Source organism: Gymnoscopelus braueri, assembly GCF_963280865.1.
Source record: "Gymnoscopelus braueri genome assembly, chromosome: 22".
In the NCBI taxonomy this organism is placed as follows: domain Eukaryota; kingdom Metazoa; phylum Chordata; class Actinopteri; order Myctophiformes; family Myctophidae; genus Gymnoscopelus; species Gymnoscopelus braueri.
The window spans coordinates 22,434,659-22,460,552 of record NC_137624.1 but is presented as its reverse complement, the minus strand read 5'-3'; the positions used below and the strand labels follow the sequence as shown (position 1 = coordinate 22,460,552).

The following is a 25,894-nucleotide window of genomic DNA, read 5'->3' as shown; positions in this document are numbered from 1 at the left end:
TACAACAACTATATTCATAATAAGGTACTGTAGCAATCATGTGGTTTGCAACATAGCAACATGATGGCTGCCTTCCAAGAATATATTTATGGAAAGAAAATATCTTACCCAATGAACACGTGGATAATGGTCAGCTTATTGCTTACAGAAATGATTATTTCACCATATTCATTTTTTTAGGGGGAAAGCAATAGGTTTATTCCACACCTTTTTAATAGCTCTGTGGATGTGATTATGTGAGAGCGGTATTGTCTGGTTTTATGATAGTATATTTTGAGAGAGAACTTCATTAGATATATTTGTATGGTATTTTTGTGAGGGTGTCTACTGAGCAGTCTAAACGTAAAAATGTTCATATTTTCATTTTAGTTTGAATACACATAACTCAAACTGAATTCAGAGACAGTCACACCTCCATAGCCCTATAATGTGAAATCACCATTTGCCTTCAGGCTTTTCATTCTCTTATGAGACATTGCAAGGCAATACTTACGTAGCCTACCGTACCTTTTGAAAAATTTGATACAAAAGAACACAGGAAAATGATCTTAGTATAGTAAGTGTATGTTTTAGAGACGTGGTTAAATGGAGGTGAATTTGACAGATATGGGGGTAGCTATATACGTTATATAATATTGTGCTAAAGTGAAATGTTATAGGGTACTTTGTTATTTTACTTGTCTTAACTGTGTGGAACTATGCATGCAACAAACAAAGCAATTTGTAGCAGAATAGATAATAAAGTTGGAAAGGAAGCACTGTGAAAAATGGTTCATTTGTGTGTGTGTATGTGTGTGTTTGTGTGTGTGTGTGTGTGTGTGTGTGTGTGTGTGTGTGTGTGTGTGTGTGTGTGTGTGTGTGTGTGTGTGTGTGTGTGTGTGTGTGTGTGTGTGAGAGAGAGAGATTTTCCATGTGTGAACCCATGTGTGAGTGGCTGGGAGGTAGAGCATTGTCCATGGTGCTGAAGGTTAAGTTCACACACACACACACACACACACACACACACACACACACACACACACACACACACATACAGTGAGTGAGTGTGTGAGTGTGTGCATGCGTGACTGCCTGTCAACCTCCTTAAGTTTGGAGTTATCTCTCAGGGCAGCTGTCTGTGACATGTTTTCCAGAGGATTAACCTCACAGCTAATTCTAACGGTAACTGCTGCACTTAATGTAAGCAGGCTGTCTGTCTGTGAAATGGCTAATCTAAAGTCAACGGCATGGTTCTTGTTGATGGTGCTTCGATCGTATGATGACAGGTGAGTAGCTAAACAGTTAAAAGTGTAAACTAAGCTGACCCATGTGGATATTGCCTCACTTGTGGTTGATGTATAGGCATTTTGTTTGTGATTGGCCACAATATTGAATGCTATGTGTTGGCACATTCAACATGTAAGGCTTTAAATTACAGTATCAACTGCTGTACCTGAATTTGTTTGAACCATAACTCTATGGTTTGAACAGCACGCATCCGTGGTTGCTTAGCTACCTTTCTCAGTAAAATACATTTAATGTCAGTGAATGTTTCTATCTGTTAGAGTAGGCTAACGTTAGCATATGAGTGCAAGTTCACCATTAGCTGCAATTGACATTAGGCCTATACATAAATGCAGTTGATGTGGTAAAATCTGCATTTCTGGCTTATTCAGAAATAGCTGACAACCTAAACTACTACTTGCCTGAGTAATTATTAATCAGATAGGCTAGAGCATTTTTATAGTATACAGTATTATTAGTAATTAAAAACTGCAGCCCCTCATTCATTTATGTAACACATGATTACTTCTGTTTGTCTGTGTTGAAGACAACATCAATTATGTTTTCTGTTACCTGTCTATAACAAATACATATATCTTATTTATTCTACTACCATGTCATTGAATGACAGTGGCACACATGTGGCAAGTGCTCTCATCTCTCCAAATGTCTTGAGGAAATGGCATGCAGAATACTGTTAGGCCAATTGTGGGAAATAATTTTGTTCATTGTTTTGTTATAATTGAGATCACATTTTTAATTTGTGTAAAAAAAACACAGGAAAAACAAGAGGTTGACATTTTAACAGCTCTTCTTAAACCAGTAGTACATTTAACAGCAAAGAGTCCTTGTAAGCTTCATTTTTATCAGTGGCTGTCAGAAAAATCAAACAGAATTGCTGGTTGATCAGATGAAGCCTCTCTACTTTGGAGTCGTGTTTTCTTTGTTGTGGCTGTGCTGTTTTGACGTTTGCTTTGTCCTCTGCAGACACAGACCTGAGTTCAACTTGATTCTCCAGTGAAGTAAATATTGCAAGAGGACACAGACCTGTGTTAACTTGATTCTCCAGTGATGTAAATGATTCATGCAGCACAGACAGAACCTCTGCTAAGGGCAGAGGAGGAGCTGCTCTGAAGCACTGGATTTGGACCTGCTTACATTTAAGATATCTGTAGTGTCACCCAGTCCTCTCCATTCTTCTGTGGTTCAACTGCTGTCAGCATGTCTTGGTTTGTATTTCCTGTTGACAACCAACTATGCCTATATCTTGGCATCTCCATCACTGTGTGGTTCACTCTTCTGCTATTCATCATTGTACCAGCCATTCTTGGAGTGTCTTTTGGTATCCGCAGTCTCTACATGAAGACACTTCTCAAGGTCTTTGAGGTGAGCTCTTTATCATTCATGCTATATATGCAATGCATCACATTACTAGGAAGGTACAAAACACATCTGAAATTGGTGGTATAAAATCCAGATATTTTGGATCCAAGATACTCTGATCCAGAAAATCAGTGTATATGCCAGATACACTGATGCTATCTAGTATCTAAGTGTGGATTAGAGATGATTCACTACAGTGAAGTAGCTTGCAAAGTCAAGAGCTACAAGCAGCTCAAAATACGGTTGATTGCCTTGGTATATGCAACATACAGTACAGCAGCCACTGTGTCTGTAGGCTAAGGTAGTGTGTTCCATCTTTCCATAAATTCCAGGAATTAGGGAGGAAACACTTCTCCAAAACCTTCCCCTCTACAGAGATGATGCTAAAGTATACAGCATGTTCATACACAATAATATCCTCAGTGTTAATTTATTCGTTTGTAATTCAGAGAGTTTACAAATGGACACAAATGGACCATTGGACCCTTATGGACCCAAATGGTCTATCTGTACACTCTCTGATGTAAATAATGAAAACTGAGGATTTTACTGGGTATCCTCTTTGTAAGTTTGAGCTAGTAGCTGCAGGGGCATTCAGCTAATATCACTGGTTAGTCTGACTCTACAGTTGTCTGTTTATAGGACGATTATCAGTTACCACAGCTCCCATGCTGAAACACAGATACAAAGGTATACTTATACTTGAATACGTATCTCTTTATATCTATATCTATATCTTTATTCATTTAGTGGGCAACAGTACGAATGGAGAGGGGAGCAAAGGAGCAGAATCGACAGCTCTATAAACCTTATAGTTATGGTAAATTACCTGTTGTATGTAATTGAATGACATGGTCAAAGTCTCTCAATTATACTGTGTGTGTGTGTGTGTGTGTGTGTGTGTGTGTGTGTGTGTGTGTGTGTGTGTGTGTGTGTGTGTGTGTGTGTGTGTGTGTGTGTGTGTGTGTGTGTGTGTGTGTGTGTGTGTGTGTGTGTGTGGGGGTGTGTGTGTGTGTGTGTGTGTGTGTGTGTGTGTGTGTGTGTGTGTGTGTGTGTGTGTGTGTGTGTGTGTGTGTGTGTGTGTGTGTGTGTGTGTGTGTGTGCGTGCGCGTGTGTGCGTGCGTGCGTGTGTGTGTGTGTGTGTGTGTGTGTGTGTGTGTGTGTGTGTACAGTATATGTTTGTTTGTTTATTTAGTTATTTAATATTTTTTGCTTCCCCCCAATCTTACCCTCTGCAAGGTATCATAGCTAAAGAACTACCATCATCTTTGGAACAAGAGATCCAGGGGCTACGGGGCCCTGCCAGCACCTTGGGCTCAGAGCCAGAGTTTGAGATGGCGGACATCTTCTACTTCTGCAGGAGAGGCGTGGAGAGCATCGTGGATGACGAGGTTACAAAGCGCTTCTCTGCCCAGGAACTGGAAAGCTGGAACCTGCTGACACGCAGCAACTACAACTTCCGCCACATCAGCTTGAGGCTCAGTGTCCTTTGGGGCCTCGGCGTCCTTATCCGCTATGGCTTCCTGCTGCCTCTGAGGTCAGAGCACTGCTCAGCACAGGGACTCAGACTGTCAGCAGAATCGAGGAGGGGGAGACTATATCATCACAGGGTGTACAGTAAATAAATACACATTAACCAAGGCTGTCGTACACTTTTCAGAGTTAACCACTCAACCCTATTCAACATCCAGATGTAAAGAAAATACAGTATATCAGGGGTACATATATACTTTGTTGACCGAAAATGGGGTCTATAATAGTATTTATTTTCTACACCAATCCTTTTAGCTATTTCTCCAAATGTTCAGCCCCCAGAATAGGGACGCCAGGGTTCATGTGGTTAATTAAACCCAGTTGAGTTTTAGATGCTCATGCTGCGTTTCCAGACAGATTGATAGTATTTTGACACGTGAAGCTCTTTTTTTTTAACTGCATGCTTGGAAGATTTCAAGCTGAGACACATTTATTCTGTCTTCTGCAGAGTTACACTTGCTGTCACTGGGATTGGTCTGCTTCTAATCCTGACTACAGTGCTGGCCTTTTTACCCAGCGGCGAGTAAGTTTCCCTCAAAATAACAGTTTATGTTATCAGTTATGATTACAATTATGAAACGGAAGACAAACAGTACAATTTTAACACACACATTTAGCTGATCATGTACTGTAAATTAGATCAATTGCCAAAGCACACTCATTTTATTGTTACTGATGTGATATTGTTGTTGAATGAATATTTAGTTGTGTCACCATTATAACAGGACAAATTGTTGGTGCTTTCTATATCAACAGGTTAAGGACACACCTAAGTGAGAAGGTTCATCTCATGTGTTACCGCATCTGTGTTAGATCACTCTCAGCCATCATCACCTATCACAACAGGTATGGTACATCAGAGTCACAGCTCACACAGCCATTATCACCTGTCACAACAGGTACAGTTGTAAAAAATAAAAAAAGGTTGTATACCAGAGGCCAGTGTTGTTGTAAAACTGGTGTCGGATTACACACACTCTCTCTCGCTAGTAATAGATCTCATATGCTGAACAGAGAGAGAGCTTGTGGTTGTTTGGCTATTTGCACTCCAGACTCACAGACACTTAGCCTGGACGTACGGTGAGTCTGGGATTATGAATTGTTATTTCTATCTATAACACAGATAGCCTCCATATTTGGGCAAAGTTTCAGCCTGATTCAATATAGCTATCGTCATAAAATTATAACGGATATTGTTGTTCTTGTGGTCCTTGTGCACACTTGTCCTTGTCACTGAAAATCTTCTCTACACTCCCCCCACAGTATTGTGGGTGGAGTACTCGTAGAGTAGATTTTCAGTAGTATCAGCACGAGCCCAACAGAGTCCAATGGGCAAACAATTGATGAGTTTAGTTTTAAATATAATAATCTTTTTATTTATAATAATAACAACACAATTTGCATTTATTATTTTTGAAGCCTAATACTAACTAACTAAGTGCAAGCACAGAGTGAACATTTCAAGTAGACAGACAAACAAGGTCTAACTCAAAATCAATATATCCCAGCTATTTCAAATTCCTGTGTGAATGTAGGCCTATTAATGGAAATATAACAACCAGTGGGAAATGGTGTGTGTGGGGGTGTGTGGGTGTCGGCTGTGTGTGCAGTGCTGCTGCCCACTGTCAGCGGTGTAGTTTCTGTCACAAATAAACTCGCCAGTGTCTGACAACCATAAGCATTATGTGACGGTCTCTTCTCTCTCTTTCGTGCAGTCTAACCCTGTTGTGCTTTGATTGCAGCCTTTTATGCCTTTCATACCAATAACCGACAAGTGTTTTGCTTTTATTTGTTTTTATCCCGTTAGGGTCAGGCTCAGGCTTCAACACGCTCAGTTCAGAATCAGATCAGGTTTTTCTGTATGTGTGGAGGTAGGCCTACTTCTCCTTGGCAGATTGGCATCGTGCATATGGAATTTGACGTTGATTGGGTCCAGCCCAGTTTGCAAGATTTGCAGCTGATACAGAAACATGGGAAAAAACTTAATTGACCGCCTTGCCTTCGGCCTGGTTGGGAAAATAACCCCCCCCCCCACCGCCTTAAAAAAAAGTTGCTTGAGACAGTGTTGCCTCTGTACAAGTTCAATGGACTGCTTTCAAATACCTAAACTTGTGTGTTTGTATGAAAAGGGAATCTTTCCAAGCCCAGAATCTGCAGCTTGTATTGTGAATATCCAATAAAAATACATATTTAAATGTGTTTCTTTTTTAAAGGCCATATCGACAATAACAAAAACAAACACAGTATGTTTTTACTTCGAACCAGTGAAAATGTCCACATACATGAGTGATTATCATCTAGCACTCACATTTAAAGCCTCAGTCACAATAATAAATATAATGTTACAATTATATTGTTACGTTTCATGTGTTAAACGTGATCCTTCTTGTGCACGCTTGGCAGGCACACTAACTCTACACAAACACGCACACACTAGCTATGCACACGTAGGAAGGCGGCCTGGGTAGAAAGGGGGGGGGAGTCAAAAATATGTACTTAAGTCAGTCAGGAAAACCAGAACATGTCGACTAGGTTAGTGTCTGTGCTGTAGAGCCAGAGAACCAAGGGGAAGGAAATGGCCACAAAGGGCCAAGAGATTCCCTCCATGCATGCAGCCATGGACCAGATTTTGTTTATGGCAGGCTTCTTCACCTCTTTAACAGGCTCCAGGTAGTTCCTGGCAGCAAACTTCAGCATCTCATCCAGAAATATTACGGGCAGCGAGATCTTCAGCACCATCAGCCACTGGGTCAGGTTCAGAGGTGTGATATGGAAGATGATGGACAGAGGCTCCACATAGAGGATGAGGAAGTGAAGGGACATTGAGAGGCAGATGGCTCCCAGCAGCCACACGTTCTTCCAGGGAGGCATTCGCAGCAGCGACTGGTTCTCTGACACACTGTTGAGAGCATTACACATCTCAATGGTAACCAGGACAGACAGGGCTATGGTCATTGGATAGGGAGACTGAAAAAGTGCACAATCTAGACCCTCGAAGTCTGGATTCTCCGGGCCACACTGCAGGAAGTGGCTCAGTTGGTAAAAGGTGATTCTGGGACCATCCTCAGCAGCAACAAACCACCAGGCAGCAGCACCAACAGTAGCAGCACCCACATAGCATCCAATGACCATATATCTGAAAAAGAGCCATCCAGAGATGAGAGGCTCACGGGCATTGCGTGGTGGCTTTTTCATGATGTCCAGATCTGGGGGGTTGAAGCCCAGGGCTGTGGCAGGTAGACCATCAGTCACCAGGTTGACCCACAGCAGCTGAACTGGGATCAAGGCCTCAGGGAAACCCAGTGCTGCAGTCAGAAAGATACAGACAACCTCTCCTATATTTGAGGAGATGAGGTATCGGATGAACTGTTTCATGTTGTTGTAGATGGCTCGTCCTTCCTCCACGGCAGCTACGATGGTGGCAAAATTATCATCTGCCAGCACCATCTCGGATGCAGACTTGGCGACAGCGGTGCCTGAACCCATGGCAATGCCTATGTCCGCTTTCTTCAAGGCAGGAGCATCGTTAACTCCATCTCCAGTCATAGCAGTTATCTCACCATAGGACTGTAGGATCTCCACAATCTTTGACTTATGAGAGGGCTCAACACGGGCAAAGCAACAGGCTTTAAGCACAGCTTCTCTTTGTGCAGCAGGCGACAGATCATCAAACTCACGGCCAGTAAAGGCCATGCTCGAGACATCATCATCTTCTCCAAAGATGCCAGTTCGTCTGCATATCCCCACTGCTGTACCCTTGTTGTCTCCAGTGATCATGATCACTCTGATGCCTGCCAGCCGACACAGTTTGATAGAAGATGCCACTTCTTCCCTGGGAGGATCCAGCATGCCCACGCAGCCAACAAAGGTCAGATCAGTCTCATATTCAATGAAGCGGGCTGAGTCCTCCAACACCATTTTCTCTTTGCTCAAGGGTTTGTCCCGTGTGGCCAGGGCCAGGCAGCGTAGGTTGTCCCTGCCTGTTGCATACTCCCTGATCATTGACATCACCTTTTCCTTAATGCCAGGGGTCATTGGTACCTTGTTCCCATCCACACGGATGTGAGTGCACCTGTCAATAACTCCCTCTGGGGCACCCTTGACAAACATCTTCGAGGAGCGATCCTTGTTTAGTGTACAGTACACAGACATGGACTTCCTCTCTCTGGAAAATTCCAGAGTAAAATCCTTTTTCATCTGCTGCTTAATTACAAAGTTACAGGCATTGGCCCTCTCAATCTTGGACAGGTATTTAACATCAGTGTCAAAGACATTCATCTTCTCTACCAGACAGGTGAGTGCTGTCTCTGTGGCTTCACCAACCTTCTCATACACACCTTTGGTCTCATTGTAGTCCAGTGAAGAATCATTGCAGAGAGCACAGATAGAGGCCAGCTCCACTAAGGCATCATACTGGGAACACTTCACTGGGTAACCTTCATGGAACACTTGTCCATTAGGGGCATATGTAGACCCAGTTACAGTGAATCCTTTTAGAGTGCAGCTATCACCTGTAACCTGGTGAACTATGAACATCCTAGAGACAGACATCTGATTGGTGGTCAGGGTGCCAGTCTTGTCGGAGCAGATGACGGAGGTGCAGCCCAGGGTCTCCACAGAGGGTAAGCTGCGGACAACGGCATGCTTCTTGGCCATGCGCCGTGTTCCCAAAGCAAGGCAGGTGGTGATCACAGCAGGCAGACCCTCCGGGATGGCAGCTACCGCCAGAGCCACAGCAATCTTGAAGTAGTAGATGGCCCCACGAGTCCAGGAGCCACCATGGACAGGATCGTTGAAATGGCCGATGTTGATGATCCACACAGCAATGCAAATCAGTGAAATAACCGTAGAAAGCTGCTTTCCAAACTCATCCAGTTTCTTCTGCAGGGGTGTGCGCTCTTGTTCTGTAGATGCAATCTCATCGCGGATCTTTCCTATCTCTGTGTTGACCCCTGTGGCCACCACAACGCCTACAGCTTTGCCTGCCGCAATGTTGGTGCCAGAGAAGAGCATGTTCTTCTTGTCCTGGTTGACGGCTCGGGGGTCTGGTACGGGGTCTGTGTGTTTGATCACAGACACAGACTCTCCTGTAAGAATTGATTGGTCAACCCTCAGCGTCGTAGACTTGATAGATGTAAGCCGGATGTCTGCTGGCACTTTATCACCAACAGCCACCTCCACGATGTCCCCAGGCACAATTTCCCTTGCTTTGATCTTCTGGACACTCTTTCTGCCCTGGCGGTACACCTTCCCCATCTCTGGCTCATACTCCTTGAGTGCTTCAATAGCATTCTCTGCATTTATCTCTTGCCAAACCCCCACAAAGGCATTCGCTATGAGAATCAGTAGGATAACAAAAGGCTCTACAAATGCTGTGATGGTCTCTCCTTCTTCGAACCAGGCCAGCACAAAAGATATAAAAGCAGCAAGAAGAAGGATCCTCACAAGTAAATCTTCAAACTGTTCAATCATTAGTTCCCAGAGAGATTTGCCCTCCTCAGCTGGTAATTCGTTAAGTCCGTATTTCTCTCGTTGTTTTATCACTTGGTCAAACCTCAAACCGGTGCCTTCATTCGTGTTAAAAAAGCCATAAACTTCTGCTACCGTCTTTGTGTGTGCGTTGAACATGGTGAAAGGCCACATGGTGACACCACTTTCGCTCTCTCTCTCTCTCTCTATTCTACCTGTAATGGATCCTTTTACTCTTTCGGTTCTTCTTTATGAGACAAAGATACAGTAACTGACAAGAGAGGGGGGCGAAGTTGCGCCTTGAAGGCTAGTTGGGCTACGGTCGTTGGCTATTACCCTGCTCAAGATTCACCAGTCGTGCTCCGATATGGCTTGTGCTTCACCGCAAACCTGAGACAAGTAAATCACCACCCGTATAACTGTATAGTTTTCCAGAATACTATATCCCCGGGAGCGCAGTGTCCTAATGAATCTTATTATAGGCAACATGTGTTTTAAGTTACAGGTTGCGGCTCATCCCTCCATATTAGGGCAAGACTGACATCATCAAAATGACATCTCAACATGGTCCCCCTCATTCTTTTATGATGTGGCACCAAAGGAGTCAGCCATTGCAAATATGGAGTTCTACATGACTCCGGATCGACCTCCACGTACTGTACTTACTGCAGGGAAGCAAAGCTGTTATTGGACCCTGTCTTGTTTTCCTTTTTAAATAGAATAGTATGACTTATTTTAGTTTTTCACAACATAGTACAGTATGATATTTTTTTTAATGTTTTTAAGACATGATATGAGTACATTTCTTTATGTAATATATGTAGTATAGTTTGACCTTTTAATGATATGCTGTAGTAGGCTACTGGAAGAGTTTTTACAGTGTGGCTCTGTAAGAGGCGAGTCGTCTAGTAATGGGCCTGTCTGCAGTGTTGGTCTCGTTACTCAAAAACAGTAATATATTACTTGTTACTTGTTTCTTAGGTAATATTACTACATTACTTATTACTCCCTGCCAAAAGTAACTCGTTACACTACTCGACTAGTTACTTTACTTTTTGGGAAAATAGTAATATTATTACTCAAAGCGTGAAAGTAATTGCGTTATATTACTCGTTACTGGAAAAAAGTAATAATGTTACTCTTTCCGTTACTTTACTCTTGTTACTTTCCAACACTGCCTGTCTGTCAGTGTGTGTTTGTCTAGGACTGTGACTCACAACTCTTCAAATTTCAAGGAGACCCAATTTGATATGCATTAGTCCCCGGACCCCCATTTCTATCTCTGGGACCCCAATATACACTGTACAATCCTCAGTGTTAACTATCAATCATTTAACTGGGGACCCCCTGGAAGCCCCTCAAGGACCCCTGGGGGTTCCCAGACCCCATGTTGAGAACCACTCATCTAGGGCTAATCTAGCAAACCGCTGGACCTATCCGTGCCAAATGGATTGTGCATAATTAAAGTAAAGTGAACATTTTCAGAGAATATTTCACTTCATGCAGTATAATGGAAGTCAATGGTGGTCAAATTGGGATGAAACCTTGCCCAGAGTCATATGTAATAGATACGTCATCATACTGACTGATGTCCTATTTGTCCAAATATGTGTCCTGGATATGAGTGCACCTTTCTAGTAGTTACAAATGCAATGATAAGCATAAATAAGTATCTTAAAATTGTTTAAATAATCAACGGTTAGACATTTTTGATGGCTGTGGCTTTGGTATATTCAGTATGATTACATTAATTGGGGTCTATATTCACTAGTGGGAAATTGATATGTACAGTATGTGTCTTAATGAGCTTAATTGTTCTGTCCCCAGAGAAAACAAACCAAAGAATGGAGGCATCTGTGTGGCCAATCATACAACTCCCATCGATGTTATCATATTGGCCAATGACGCCTGCTACTCTATGGTATGTATGGAGTCTTTATGTGCACATGCATACGTGGGTGTGTTTGTATTTCTGTCCATTGGTCTTGTTTATGTGGCAATGGGGTTAGTAAATGATGGGTTGTTTCACTTTGATTGGAATGGAATCTGAAAGATTAATGATATGCGCAGCTCAGTTTGGATACCTTCTCCACCCTAGCTAGGTTAGCATTCTACCCTCCCTTTACCCTTTATAGCACTCTTTTTGTATTATCTTTGTGTCTGCAATTCCTTGTGGTTTACTATTTAGGTAGACAGTTTATGTTATTTAGATAGATATTATGTATGGTATTTAAATAGATGCCAGGTTTGTTATTAGGGTTAGTTATTGTAGCACATACTGTACTTTTACTCTTCACACTTCAATTCCCTAACCCCTTTCCCCGTTGACTAATGCTCACGGAACCTACAGTATTCCAAACTTATGTTCTGATAAGAGCAACATAAACTCCATGCACCTAGATTGTAATTATACATTGAGACATGTTGTTTCTTCAACCTGTTATTGAGGTGAATTTCTCTTTCTAACAGATTGGTCAAATTCATGGAGGGCTGATAGGCATGGTACAGAGAGCCATGGTCAAATCCTCTCCCCACATCTGGTTTGAAAGATCTGAAGTCAAAGATAGACACCTTGTGGCAAAAAGGTAGCATGGCGTCTTTGTAATTTTTGCTGCCTTCTTTGTTCCAGTGTATCGCTACATTTGGAATGTTATGCCATATCGTCAAATGTGAAACTATACAGTGGCCATTCTTTATTTAATTCTGGACTTTCTTTTTTCTTTTAGACTTAGTGATCATGTAGCTGACAAAACCAAAAAGCCTATCCTCATCTTCCCTGAGGGTTAGTAATGACAACTTACCTTGCATGTCATGTGTTTCATAATACCAAGTGAAAATCTTTTCACAAACATACACTCTGGGTTTAGAGCCAATAGAGATGGATGGTTGTTTGTTCGTTGTTAATTGGGTAACACTGTATTGTCAATAGGTACTTGCATCAATAACACATCCGTAATGATGTTCAGAAAAGGGAGCTTTGAAATTGACTGCACTGTCTACCCAGTGGCAATAAAGGTAGGACTTGGAATTACCATTTTGGCCCTTTGGTTGTGTGGAACCTGAAGAATAACCAAGTGCCGCACTGCAGAATAACCGCACACTGCCATGGCTTGCAAACTTTCAAAGCTTAATGCCCCACTGTTTCGACCTTTGTCAGGCATACAAGGTGTGCAAAAGTTTCCTATTTATGGTTCTGTGGAACCTACCCTCTTTTCGTTGGTTTGAGGTTGTTTCCATCTTGCAGTATGACCCACGGTTTGGGGATGCATTCTGGAACAGCAGCAAGTTTGGCATGGTGAACTACCTGTTGAGGATGATGAGTAGCTGGGCCATTGTCTGCAGTGTCTGGTACCTACCACCTATGAACAGAAAGGTGAAACCCCCCTTCAGATACACAGATTTTGTGTGTTGGTCAAGTTGAGCATAGCTGTTGTTGCCAATGAGATTGCTCACAGATAGGATAGAGCTTTGTCTTCAATTTCTTCAACCTTTTTTTGGTTCCCTGTCCAGGAAGGAGAGGATGCGGTGCAGTTTGCCAACAGAGTGAAGGCAGCCATTGCTGAACAGGGAGGATTAGTGGACCTCCTCTGGTGAGTCGTTCTCTGTCATATACATACAGACAGTTACAGTACATCACTAGGAGATCAGTACATTTTCCACAATAATATCAATAACATAAATACAGATGATGACCCTCACAATCACCTGAGATTATTCGAACCTTATTTATTCACAAATACATGCTAGATAATGTTTTTAGTTTTTTTTTATTGAAACAGATTAACTTTACTGTCAACAAGTAACTGCCACAGCAAACCAAATGGAACAGGGAGTTGGCTGAAAACATGGCTGGCCGCACATTACACAGCCATTCTGTGAACCTTCACTGTTGTTCACTCTGTGTTTTGGTTCCTTTGCACCTGGATAAATGGTGGTGATCATCAGCTACAAATTCTATCAAACCATCCACAGCAACCATGTTAAGTGCACACGTTCTTTACATCCTTGATATGATGAACTGGTGAACAAGGTCGCTTTCTCTCTAAGAACAGCTCTAACTCATGACACAATGCATTTGCTGTCTTGTTCTCCATGTTATGGTTATACCCATGTTCTTTTTCACCCATGTGATTTCAGGGATGGAGGGTTGAAACGAGGTAAGGTGAAAGATACTTTCAAGGAAGAGCAGCAAAAACTGTACAGCAAAGTTCTCGTAGGCAAACAGGACCAAAGTGAAAACAAGCTTGGAGAAGATGAGGAGGTGAAAGCAGCTCAGATTCAGTGAAGGGAAAGACCCAATGAGAACACTATGGACAAATACAAAATGTGGTGACTACTCGACATATTTCTTATACTGTACAAGTCATTGGTCATTTAAATAGATTACTGACTTCAGAAATTATGCTTACTTGTGTTTACTAAGCACTATGAATGAAATTATGTAATGTTTTACAGGCTCTGAGCAAAATACTGTTTAAGCCATGCAGCACAATGCACAGATTGTACACACATACAATGAATGTCATCAGTTTTGATACTTCAATTTATTATTACTTCTAATTATATATGATATTCATTCATACACACATTGTTTGTGGTTATTGTAAATATGGGAGATTGGTTACAATCACTGGAAGGTCATTGATGCAGTGAGAAACATATACAGAGGCTAAACAAAATATATATTTGTATTGTTACAATTTACTTACATGCACATTTCTGTTTGTTCACAGACGGGGCTTAAGCCTGCAAGTAAATTGGTCAAACTTATAATTTGATAGTGCAAGTGCAAATTGTATGCATTTGTGTGAATAAATATAGATTATCACCCAGGAATTTGTCATTGCCCAAGTGTATCAACACTGTTGATGCAAACCTGCCAAAGGTTGGATGTGAGGGCAACAACATAATGTTGGTTAATAATTTGTTTATCCCATACCCATAACCTTATTTCTAACACTTTATAGTTAATATTAACTTAACATGGAACTCCCCTGGCGAATAATGGAAAAATCTCGCTGGGATTTCCCAAAGGTGTCTGTGTCTGTGAACTGTCAAAGCTTGTTTTTTCTGATCTTTGTTTTGGTTCCTTTGCACCTGGATAAACTCCAGTGTCTCTCTTCAGCCATGAATTCTACCACACCATCTTAAGCAGCAATGTTTGGCGGCTACAGTATGTTTCACATGGTAAATTACTTAAGTAGCAAAGTTGTGCACAGTGTGGGTTAGTTGATTGGTCAGCTGCCATTAGATAACCCCAATCAGCAAAAGCTTATCGCTCTCTCAGTCCTTTTAACAACCCCCCCCCCCCTCACTCAGGGTAAATAAAGGCTGAGCATGTGATAAAAAAGAAATTGTAAACACTCAAATAATAAAAAGATAAATCGAAATGACATTTGACATTCCCGTGCACTGATTTTGAGATTGGCTTCGGTCCTCGCCCTTCCATGACTGAAATTGAAATATTAAGTTCAGTACAAAAACATATCAACAGTAAAAGGGGATCAAAGTGTTAGATGTACTGTACGGACTGATGGGCAGAGACCAGCATTGCCATCCTTGCTGGTCTGACTAGCCCAGCCCTGCTACAGACTAACATACAGGCTAAACATAACATTTTCATTTTAGGTAATATGTATATGGACATGTCATTACTTCTGCACAGCAGAAAGACATTTCTGCGGCCACATTTTGTTTTAGTGTGTTAGTGTGTTAGCACTTGTTCCAGCAGTGGACATTTTTCTTTTTTCTTTCTTTTTTTCTGGACTTGTGCCCTGATAAACAAAACTCTGTTATGGTAGGCTGAATCCCACCTGTTTAATGTGTGTTTTTTGTGATTAAAATGAATAATTAACAGTCAACATTATTGTTACTGTTTCTTGGCTCAACAATTATTGTAATATAGTTGGATGATGACACATTAATGAATCCAGTTCAAGTAATGAAGTAAAATATGTCAAGACACATCACAGTGAGGCAATGATGAGAAGAAAAAACATTGAACCATTGTTCCTTTGTTTTTAGAAATTATTGCATTACATTAGTGTAGTTAACTTAAAGCTGTAATATTCTTTGGTTAAAACTAAATGATTATAGTTTAAAAAGTTAAAGTCTCTAGTTCTTTAGTAAGCAGAAAATAAAGAAAAAATAGTGGGTTTCAAATGTCATCCAATCAGAAGAGAGAACCCCACAAAGATAACTTGTCAGCTTGTGTTCAAGTTCCAATTTTGTCTGGTGTATTTGTTTCATCACTTCTAATTTCACTTGTTTATCCTGTATGTATCCTGAATCAGTTCTCTCTCCTGACCTAAAAATGTATTTTCTGTTTGTGTTAACTAAAGAGCTGGAGAGACAGGGATACCCCTAGTACTGAACAAACACTAGCTATGTTTACTATGAGAAAATAGAGCTAACACTCATTTTAACAAAGTAATATCACTTAGAGCACCTTTAAGCATGTGCTTCATATGTTCAGACTGACAATTGATGATATGATTTTTATGGTAACATTTATGTTGCTGAATCCATTCTTGTGTACAGAGGCTGTTGCCAAATTTCAGTTTCTGTATGCGTTTCGGAGTTAGTTAAATATTAAACAGCAGTTTAACTTTGCTGATGCAGCATGCTGTTTATGACTTACAAGAAGAAGGTGAGAAATGTGAGAAATTAAAGCTACCGGTAATTGTGTAATTGAGTAAAAATATTGCAGTTTTCACAAAAGGTGACCAAAATATAGGTTCCACCTCTATTTTGTATTTAGTGAAAATTAAAAAGAATTCCAAAAGGGTCAGACAATTTTTTCTAAAAGTCCGTCCCGTCCCGTCCCCCCCACACACACACACACACAAACACCCCCCACACACACAAACACACACACACTAGTAAATATAACTAATTTAAGACATTTATACGGTTGTGACCTAAATCCTCTGTGTCTGTATCTATCTTAGAATCAATGATAAATGCAGGTATAAAGGTGCTTTAGGAAGTACTTAAAGTATGGTGTGTATTTCAAGTTAAAGTTTGAGCTTAAATTATTTCACAGCTTATTTAAAGGGATACTTCACTTTCCGCCGGGGGACACATTTAAAAAAAATATTAAAAATAAATGAAAAAAGTTATGGAAAATTCATGGCCCCCTCACGACACGCAGTGTCCTACTAATGTGTGAGGGGGCCATGAATTTTCCATAACTTTTTTCATTTATTTTTAATATTTTTTTTAAATGTGTCCCCGGCCCGAAAGTGAAGTACCCCTTTAACTACTATCTATTTGACTATTTTTATATGCTACATTTGCTTGATGTAAATCAAAACTACGCAAGGAGATAACAATGTCAGACTGCAAGGGGTTGGCCTAACTGCAAGTGGCACTGGTTGCACATCATTGCTATCATTATCTGGACAATACAGTAGCACAATTGTATCAGCTTGCATTCTTGTGCAAAACTGAAGAAGAGACAAAGCAAAGTATGGGGACGGCAATCGGTAAAGGTAAGCATGTTATTTTTCACATTTAGCTGTAGAGTTAACAACGTATTGGTTTGAAAATTAGAGTTTTTATGTTGTTGTTGTTTGTTTGTTTATTATTATTTATGTTTGAATAAACCCTAATAATGATATACTGTACAAGTCCCCATATAGCCTTAGACTCTATGGCATAGAGGCATTGTTATGTGGTGAGGATTTGCAAGAAGTGTTATGGGGGTGTAGTAGATTTAATACAATAAACATAATTATTGTAATGCATAATCATGCAATAGAATTATGGGGAGCAATCTCCCATAAATATGAATTGTGCATTTACTGAAATTTATTTGATGCTGACAATTAGTGCAAACTTGAAAACTAGCCCACAACTTTTCCTATCAGACAGGTATAGACAATTTATTGGAAAACATTGGAATTTATTGGAAGACTCATTTATCCCGTAGACTTTGGTATGATGGACATGATGAAACTGGAAGTAAAAAAAACACTACATCATAATCCATTTTTATTGTCACATGACATGATTGCAGATGTAAAAGAGTGGGTAAAATTATTTTTAGTGCAAGCTCTACATTGCAGTTACAGGAAGAGTTAGAATAGGTAAAGAGAGAATAGAGAAGAAATAAACACATAAGACAACAAAAATATCACACCGAATAGAAATATCAGGAAGGCACAGTCAAATACAATAGCCTACATGCTGTAAGGCTCATAATTAAACAATAACAATGAATAGATGGCACTATAGAAGGCAGAAATGTCAGAATTGTTTTTAACTACACAGAATCATAAAAGTACAGTAAAAGTAATTGATTCAACTATTATTATAGATTGCTTATTATCGCGTTGTAAACATCACCACTGCTTAGACATTTTATCAGTTTGTTTATTTTGGATTCTTACTGTGTATACAGTACTGTATATACTGCACATTAAATGTACTAATAAAATATTTCTGCTATTAATGAATGCTGAAAAATGTAACCAGTATTGGCTTCTCCCTTTTTTCCCACAAGAGTCCCATGCAAGCTTCAACTGTGGACATCAGCACTGCCTGGGTCCAATGAGCTTCCACAGAGAAGCCCTTGGAGAACAGCTGGCTCTGAAAATGAATAACCGATATGTGGAGAGAAATCGTGAGACTTTCCGAAATGGCTTGGCCTTCAGTACCCGTCCGGTCGTCCTCGAGGAGAGGGTCCATTTGCGTGTGGAGCGCTGTGACCAGCACTGGAATGGAGCCCTGCGGTTGGGCTTTACTTCAATACCTCCCACATCTTTCCCTAACCTTCCCTATGTTCTAGCCATTCCTAAATGTATCGGGACCCAAGGCTACTGGGCTTGTGCGCTGCCAAGTAGCCACACAAGGCCAGGGGCAGAGCTGTGTTTCTGGGTGACTTCTCAAGGGGCGATGATGTACAAAGGTCCAGATGGTCTGAAATATCGGCTTCTGCAGGGAGTGGATGTGAACAAGCCTCTGTGGGCCATGATAGATGTCTACGGACAGACACGAGCAGTGCTGCTTTTAAGTAAGTAATATCTTGAGCACGTGCTTTTTCTTTTAACCACAAGCATCCCTAATTCTGGGGTGAACATGTGTTGAAAATAGCAGAGCTACAATGCATCGTAACACTACACGGTTGTGAGCTATTTTTGGTGAAGAGATTTGGAGTAGAGGGAAAAAAGGAGAGGGCCAAGTATAGGTCAATGAATTATATACAGTAGCGTTCAGATAAAAAGATTGTGATTGTGTCTATCAGTTAATTAAATGAACTATTTGTTCTGCGTTCCACAGGAACAGAAAAGAAAAGGTTTTTGAAGAAGAAGAAGCAAAGATCTTGTCCAGTTCCCCCACCCCCATCTGCATCTGATGGGGACAGTTGCATGTGTGTGGACAGTGGTGATGTCTGCTGTAGCCCTCAAGACTTCAAGGATCCTTCAACTCACATTCCTTGCACTGGTTAGTATACAACATAACTGAATACTAATGCTATATATTTGAATAATAACGAGAATGTCATTGACAACAAAGGACAATGGTACACAGTAAAATCCTCAGTGTTAATTAACGGTAACTCTGAGTGTACAAATGGAACCAAATGGACCTGTAGGGGTCCATCTTGTTTCATTTGTACACTCTCAGAGTTAAATTAACATTAAGAATTTCAAAGTTACATATTGCGTACGGGTACATAAGAGTACAATTATTTTGCACTGGTTTCCTCAGATATTGTACAATAATAATAGTAAGAATTATAGTATAAAAGTAATAGAAACATACATACAACAAGGAAATAAAAAATGAATAATCAAAGAATTAAAGAATATCAGTATATCAGAGTATCTGATATACTGATATTGGCCCTAGTGCTTAATGTGCTTGAAGGTGTGCAAGGTTATACTACTAAGTTGTAAACATCTGTGCTAGTGTCCTTGGCTTTGTGTATTTGACAGTGTACTGATTTGACTTCCTCCAGGCACACAATCGCATGAGGAGTGTGTGGTATGTCGCTCTGCAACTGCGTGTGAGACTCTTCCATGCGGCCATCGGTGTCTCTGTTCTCATTGTGTCAGCCATGTCACAGCCCAGTTTGGAAACTGCCCACTTTGCCGCTGTCCGATTACATACACCAGCTGACGTTTAAGATGCAGTGAAGAACACAGTGCCAGATAGCATCATGGGCTTGATGAAAACATTGATCCATCAAATGTTCTCTACTGTGGTATAATCCAAAGTTCATCAATGTAAATAAAGAGAAAACTTAACTATCATATGCTTGTTAATAATGTCCATTGACTGAATTATTGTACAATTATGTCATTTTACCACACTGTAACATCTAGTCTCACCTACTGTATGTTGTAAGAATAATATGTATATATTTGTTTTAAATCTAAATAATTGCATAATGTTTCTGGTCAAATCTGCCGTACAAATGTGTAAATGTGAATAGAGATTATTTCCAGTATCATCATGGATGTCAATAAAGTTATTGTTCCTACTGTACCTGTTATTTTTTGTGAGCTTAGTGGGCAAAATGAAAAAGTGATGAAAGTATGTTCTGGGAATAGACAGATAGTCTTGACCTTTAACTGTAATGGGTAAATTTAGTTGCTGGGACTCCATAAGCACTTACTGTACCTAATTTAGAGCATCAGATAAAATCTACAGTATAGAGAACATGATGTACAGATGTTTTGGGTGGAGGTTCCATATCTTACACGTGCATGAGGACCCTGCTACTGCATTCATTCGGTGCAGTTGTGAATGCTGTCATTCAGTCTGGTGGTGTACTACTTGCAGTGGATAATTGAGGGAAAAAAGGAAGGCTAATATACAGGTAGAAACACTATAAGATCACTCCTGCACCATTGTCTCCGGAGGTGATTTCATCTATTCAGATGACATCACTGGTGACACTTGATGGACCTCCACCATGGGGCTTTCGTCTGTCTGGTGGGAAGGAATTCAGGAGGCCTCTGACCATCTCCAAGGTATGCACTAGTGCACAGTATGTGTCAACAAATGTCCTTTGGGAATCAAAGCAATCATGCAATAGAATTATCGGGAGTAATCTACCATAAATATTAATTATGCATTTACTGAAAATCTGAAAATCTATTTGAAGCTGACAATTAGTGCAAACTTGAAAACTAGCCCAGAACTTTTCCTATTAGACAGGCATAGACAATTTATTGGAAAACATCATAAAGACGAATCTATCCCGAATCCTCTGATAAGATAAGGACATCAAATGGGGAGGATGTCATGATGAAACTGGAAGTAAAAAAACACCTTGAACAATAAATCCTAATCAACTTTATTGTCACATGATACGATTGCAGATGTAAAAGAGTGGGTGAAATTATTCTACATTGCAGTTACAGGAAGAGTTAGAATAGGGAAAGAGAGAATAGAGAAGAAATAAACACATAACACATAACAAAAATATCACACAGAATAAAAATATCAGGAAGACACAGTCAAATACAATACATGCTGTAAGGCTCATAATTAATTGATTTTTAACTACCGGTACACAGAATCATAAAAGTACTGTAAAAGTAATTCATTAATTAGTTCATTAGTTCATTAAAGTCTAATCTTATCTTGTAAGACATACACATACACTGTAATATCCTGAGAGTGATTTTAACTCTGGGAGTGTACAAATGTAACCAAAATAGTCCATTTGGTTACATTTGTTTGGTTACATTTGTACATCTCTTGGAGTTACATATGGATAAATGAACACTAAGAATTTACTGTGTACTTATATGCCGAGAAGGTTGTTCATTACTTGTACTATGTGTTGCGGATAAAATATTTAATAACTTTAATTATATATTTGTGTCTGTAGGTGAATGTGTCCAGTAGTGCTGAGCAAGCAAATTTACAACCTAGTGATGTCATATTGGAGATCAATGGAGAAAATGCTACAGGGATGCTACATATGGAAGCTCATGACTCCATCAAATACTGCAGCCATCAACTTACACTTCTTATATACAGGTAGGGGCACAGGACTTAATGGAACTTATACAGCATAACTTTTCCTTTAAACGTTAGAGTTGGATAACTAGCGGTTTGCATTTTTCCAGACCAAAATCAATCCTGTCAAGATCCAGTCCTGTAAAGAGTGAAAACCAGTCAAAACAGGTATTTAAAAAAGAAAAACATATTTTCAATATATGTCAGTTAATGTTTCCATAATGTCTTAACCAGTTAAGCTCCATACTTAAAAATAGTCAATCTACAAGCTCACAATGTGTTGCATCGCAACACATTTTGAACTTGTATAGCTACTATAGTTTTTAGAACATTTTCTTTTAATGTTCATCTACCTACTGTAATGACATTACCAAAATAGGGACGCCAAGTTAAAAGTTCTTAAAAATATTTTTTATATTTAAAGTTTTTTTTATATAAATAAATAAACAAACAAATAAATAATAACAAATACTTTTTCATTTTCAGGTTGCATTGAAAACATTGACGAAGGTCTTAGAAGCTAAATCTATGGAAACTGGGACTTCTAAAGAATTCCACTATCTTAACATCATAGCATCACAAAGGCTTCTGCCTTCCAGTTTCTCTCCAGTTGGGAAAACTAATGAGCCCTTCTTTGTCAAGAGCAACAGGTAACTGGTCATATAATGTAAAGTAGTGTCACTATTGTTACCACTATTTACGTAAGTCTACAATAAGATAATACTCAACTACTGTGCAAGAATATTTAATTATGATCTGTCATTTCCCAATGGTCAGTTATGATGTCCCTAAGAAGAAGTATCCACTCCCTAAATTTGATGTTTGTCAAAAGATTCCATGGAGCAGAGACATGACAACAGCCCCACGGCAGTCCAACACATTCCGTGTGTTACAGGAGGCATTGGAAGCTGGTCACACAAGTGAGACTTGGATCCCCCAGGGCTAGCACTACATCTTCTCTTGAGCGTATATAAAACGAGCCTCTGAGTAATCATCACCTGGTTTCAAACCTTGGTCTCCTGCATGGGAAACCAAACAGGAGTAGGTCCATTTTACGGATCCATTTTCATATTCAGAGTTAAATTAACTTTGTACCACGGCACTCAGGCAAACAGAAATATCACTCATGGACATGTATTATTCATATCCAGGCGGTTACATAATATAGAATGTTTTTTTAAGACATTCCACTTCAGTGTCTTTTATTTCAGTGTTGTTTATTAGGTAAAAGTGACCCAACTTTTCTCCTTCCATGGCAGAGTCAGCCTTGGGTGCCTATGAGAGACCACAGCCTTCTCCTAAAAGACAATTCAACACCTTGTTTAGAGAGCAGAGATTCCGTACCTGTGAAAGCTGTGGTACTCCCATTGTGTAAGCATTCCTGAGGTCATTTGTGATATAATATTCACATCAGAGAGTTGACTTTCATACATGGCAATGGACTTATGATATGATGTTGTCACAACAGAAATTATAGTGATAATAATTTTTTGAAATAATGCAACCAACCAGACATGGAGCCTGCACTCTTGTTTCTGTCTTGGTCTTGTCTCATGGATATGCGCTTATGTACCGTGTACTTTGACATGCAGTAAACTTTGATATTGTGACCTTTTCTACCTGCTGTACCTTTTGCAGTAATGGACGGTACAGTAGTTATATTCTGTATAATGAGGGTGTAATGTAGCATGCAACCCTGCCTCAACAGTCGAGAAAAACTATTCATCTGCCTAAAAGTACAATAGTAATTGCAGAGGTGGAAAGTAACTAAGTACATTTACTGACTGTAAAGTACACATTTTAGGTATTTTTACTTTACTGGAGAATTTCAAATTTTCAATACTTTTACCTCTACTTTACTACATCTCAGAGGCAAATATTGTACTTTTACTCCAATTTGAAACCTTTAGATACTAGTTACTTTTGGATTATTATTACAAAACATATTAACCACTTCAGCCTTATATATACTTCAGCTATTTGAATAGCCGATCTACAAGCTCACAAAGTCGCAGTGTGACACGTTGTGAGCTTGTAGATCTGCTATTTTCAAAATTGTATAAATTTTTTAATGTATACAATAAACTTGTGAAATGGGACATTCTGCATATTGAGTACTTTTACTTTTGGTACTTTAAGTATATTTCAATGCCAATTGATACTTTTAATACTTTCACTCAGGTACATTTGGAATAACGGACTTTGACTTGGAACAGAGTATTTCTACATTGCGGTATTGAGATCATTGAGAACATATTTTCACCACTGAGTAATTGAGTCTCTATGTGTGCAGCACTCAAGCTGTCAGGATCAGAGAGGGACGCGTACGCCACCAGGAGTGCTACTGCTGTAACGACTGTGGTCTGAGTCTGCTGAGGAGAGGACACTTTTTGGTGGGAGAAGAACTCTTCTGTGGTAAACATGCGCGACAGAGATATCAAAACACAAGATGAGACAAGTATAAACATTTACATTTACCATTTACATTTAAGTACTGTACTTAAGTACAATTTTGAGGTAATTTTACTTTACTGGAGTATTTACAATTTGTTATAGGCTACTTTTACTTCTACTCTACATCTCCGAGGCAATTTTGTACTTTTTACTCCACTGTTAGAAAACTTAAGTTACTAGTTACTTTGTAGATTTGGATTATTATTACAAAAACATTAACCACTTCAGCCCTATTTAAACGTTGGCTATTTGAAAATGGCTACAAGCCCACAACGCATGTTGTGAGCTTGTAGATCTGCTATTTTCAAAATATTTTTTTAAATTTTAGACATATTATAACTTGTGAAACGGGACATTCTGCAATGAGTACTTTGACTTTTGGTACTTCAAGTATATTTTGATGCCAATACTTTTGTACTTTTACTCAAGTAAAATTTGAATACCGGATTTTTACTTGTAACAGAGTATTTCTCTATTGCAGTATTGATACTTTTACTTAAGTAGAAGAATGTAGTAGCCTACTTTTTCCACCACTGAGACAAATATAGAAACTTCATGCACTGGCAGTTATTTTTGTTATAAATCATTGTAATCTACTCTAATCACTTATAGTGATACAGAGCCCATGAGGCAGAACAATGAGTGATGAAGTGTGCTTGCTTTATGGTTATGCATTTTGTTGATGTCTCATCGTCATCGGATTAGTTTTCTCTGAACATTTCATGTTCTCATTTTTAACCAGTAGGTGTCAGTCTGCCAACATGGTCCATTTGATATCATATTTGAAATCTTATTACCAGTGGTTTAGCAGAATTCATGGTTTGTTTGTTCACTATACATGCCATAAAGGCAAAATAAATACGCTCTCCATTATTGGTGAAATTATCCTTGGATAATATGAAAATGTATACTCTATAGGCCTAATTCTGCTCATGTAATGTAACTGCAAACTTACATGTATGATGCATAAAGAATATTATTAGTCAAACAGAATTGTTATCTTGGTATGTTTGCCCATATGTTTACAACCACAAAGTTGTGCAGCACTATATAGGGATTTATACAAGATGGTATACTACAGTTCTATAATTTGTATTGTTATAAACATATACATTTATAGTATGCAATAGGCTATGCACTATTTACCCACAATACCCATTGCTGCAGATTGACTGTATAACAGAGCATAATGTGATGTTATTTATTGAATGGATCAATTCCATCCTGGACTTGACAGCAAACCATGTAATGTATTGTGATTTTTTTTTTTACATTTTGAATTATATATTTTTTGTCATCTTCGGAAAATGTCTGAATGTTGTTTGTTTTTTTGTTTACATTTCTGAAAGTATTTGCCCATTATGACATAATGGGGCGCCAAGTTTAAAGTGGTTAAAGGGATAATGAGTCATCTCTCAGAGAGGAAGGGGTAATTACATGGTAATCACCCCTGGGAGTCGCCTACTTTCCAGTATCCTCTGGCATCCATTTGAATGATGTCCTCAGGTCGTCTCTATCAGAATGCCCAATATAAATGCATGAGCTTATTTGAATATTTATGTATCTGTCGCTTCCATCAGAAAAGAAAATTACTCCTCATGTAGCAATTCATAAAAGGTAAATAACACTGGCTTTTTGAAGCACCAGTCCCCACCCCATGGCAGACTAGCCAGACTTTATGCCTGTGGCTTCCAAAAGATTCTGACCAAACCTGCTGCTGAAACAGAATCTGTCCAGTTAACCAGGTCCAGAAAACAAAGATATCAACTGTCACACGGTCGTCAGGTATCAGGGAACCTCTCTGGAGAACAGC

The 25,894-nt window shown here is 39.5% G+C and overlaps 2 protein-coding genes across 2 annotated transcripts; one reads left to right on the top strand and one right to left on the bottom strand.

The window, feature by feature from the left end:
- The first annotated feature begins 1,155 nt into the window (after nucleotides 1-1,155).
- On the top strand, nucleotides 1,156-15,323 carry LOC308078763 (glycerol-3-phosphate acyltransferase 4-like). Its single transcript, XM_080420104.1, has 13 exons — nucleotides 1,156-1,265; nucleotides 2,251-2,649; nucleotides 3,397-3,466; nucleotides 3,886-4,183; nucleotides 4,628-4,702; nucleotides 4,936-5,025; nucleotides 11,476-11,569; nucleotides 12,118-12,233; nucleotides 12,375-12,430; nucleotides 12,578-12,663; nucleotides 12,893-13,021; nucleotides 13,159-13,238; nucleotides 13,786-15,323. Exons 2-13 carry the CDS (start codon nucleotides 2,485-2,487, stop codon nucleotides 13,931-13,933), a joined length of 1,407 nt encoding a protein of 468 aa, XP_080276230.1. The 5' UTR covers nucleotides 1,156-1,265; nucleotides 2,251-2,484; the 3' UTR covers nucleotides 13,934-15,323.
- On the bottom strand, nucleotides 6,685-9,807 carry LOC308078762 (sarcoplasmic/endoplasmic reticulum calcium ATPase 2-like; the record flags this gene model as incomplete). The annotated part of the gene is made up of 1 exon (XM_080420103.1): nucleotides 6,685-9,807. The coding sequence occupies one exon, from the start codon at nucleotides 9,805-9,807 to the stop codon at nucleotides 6,685-6,687; it is 3,123 nt and encodes a 1,040-aa protein (XP_080276229.1).
- Nucleotides 15,324-25,894: the final 10,571 nt, after the last annotated feature.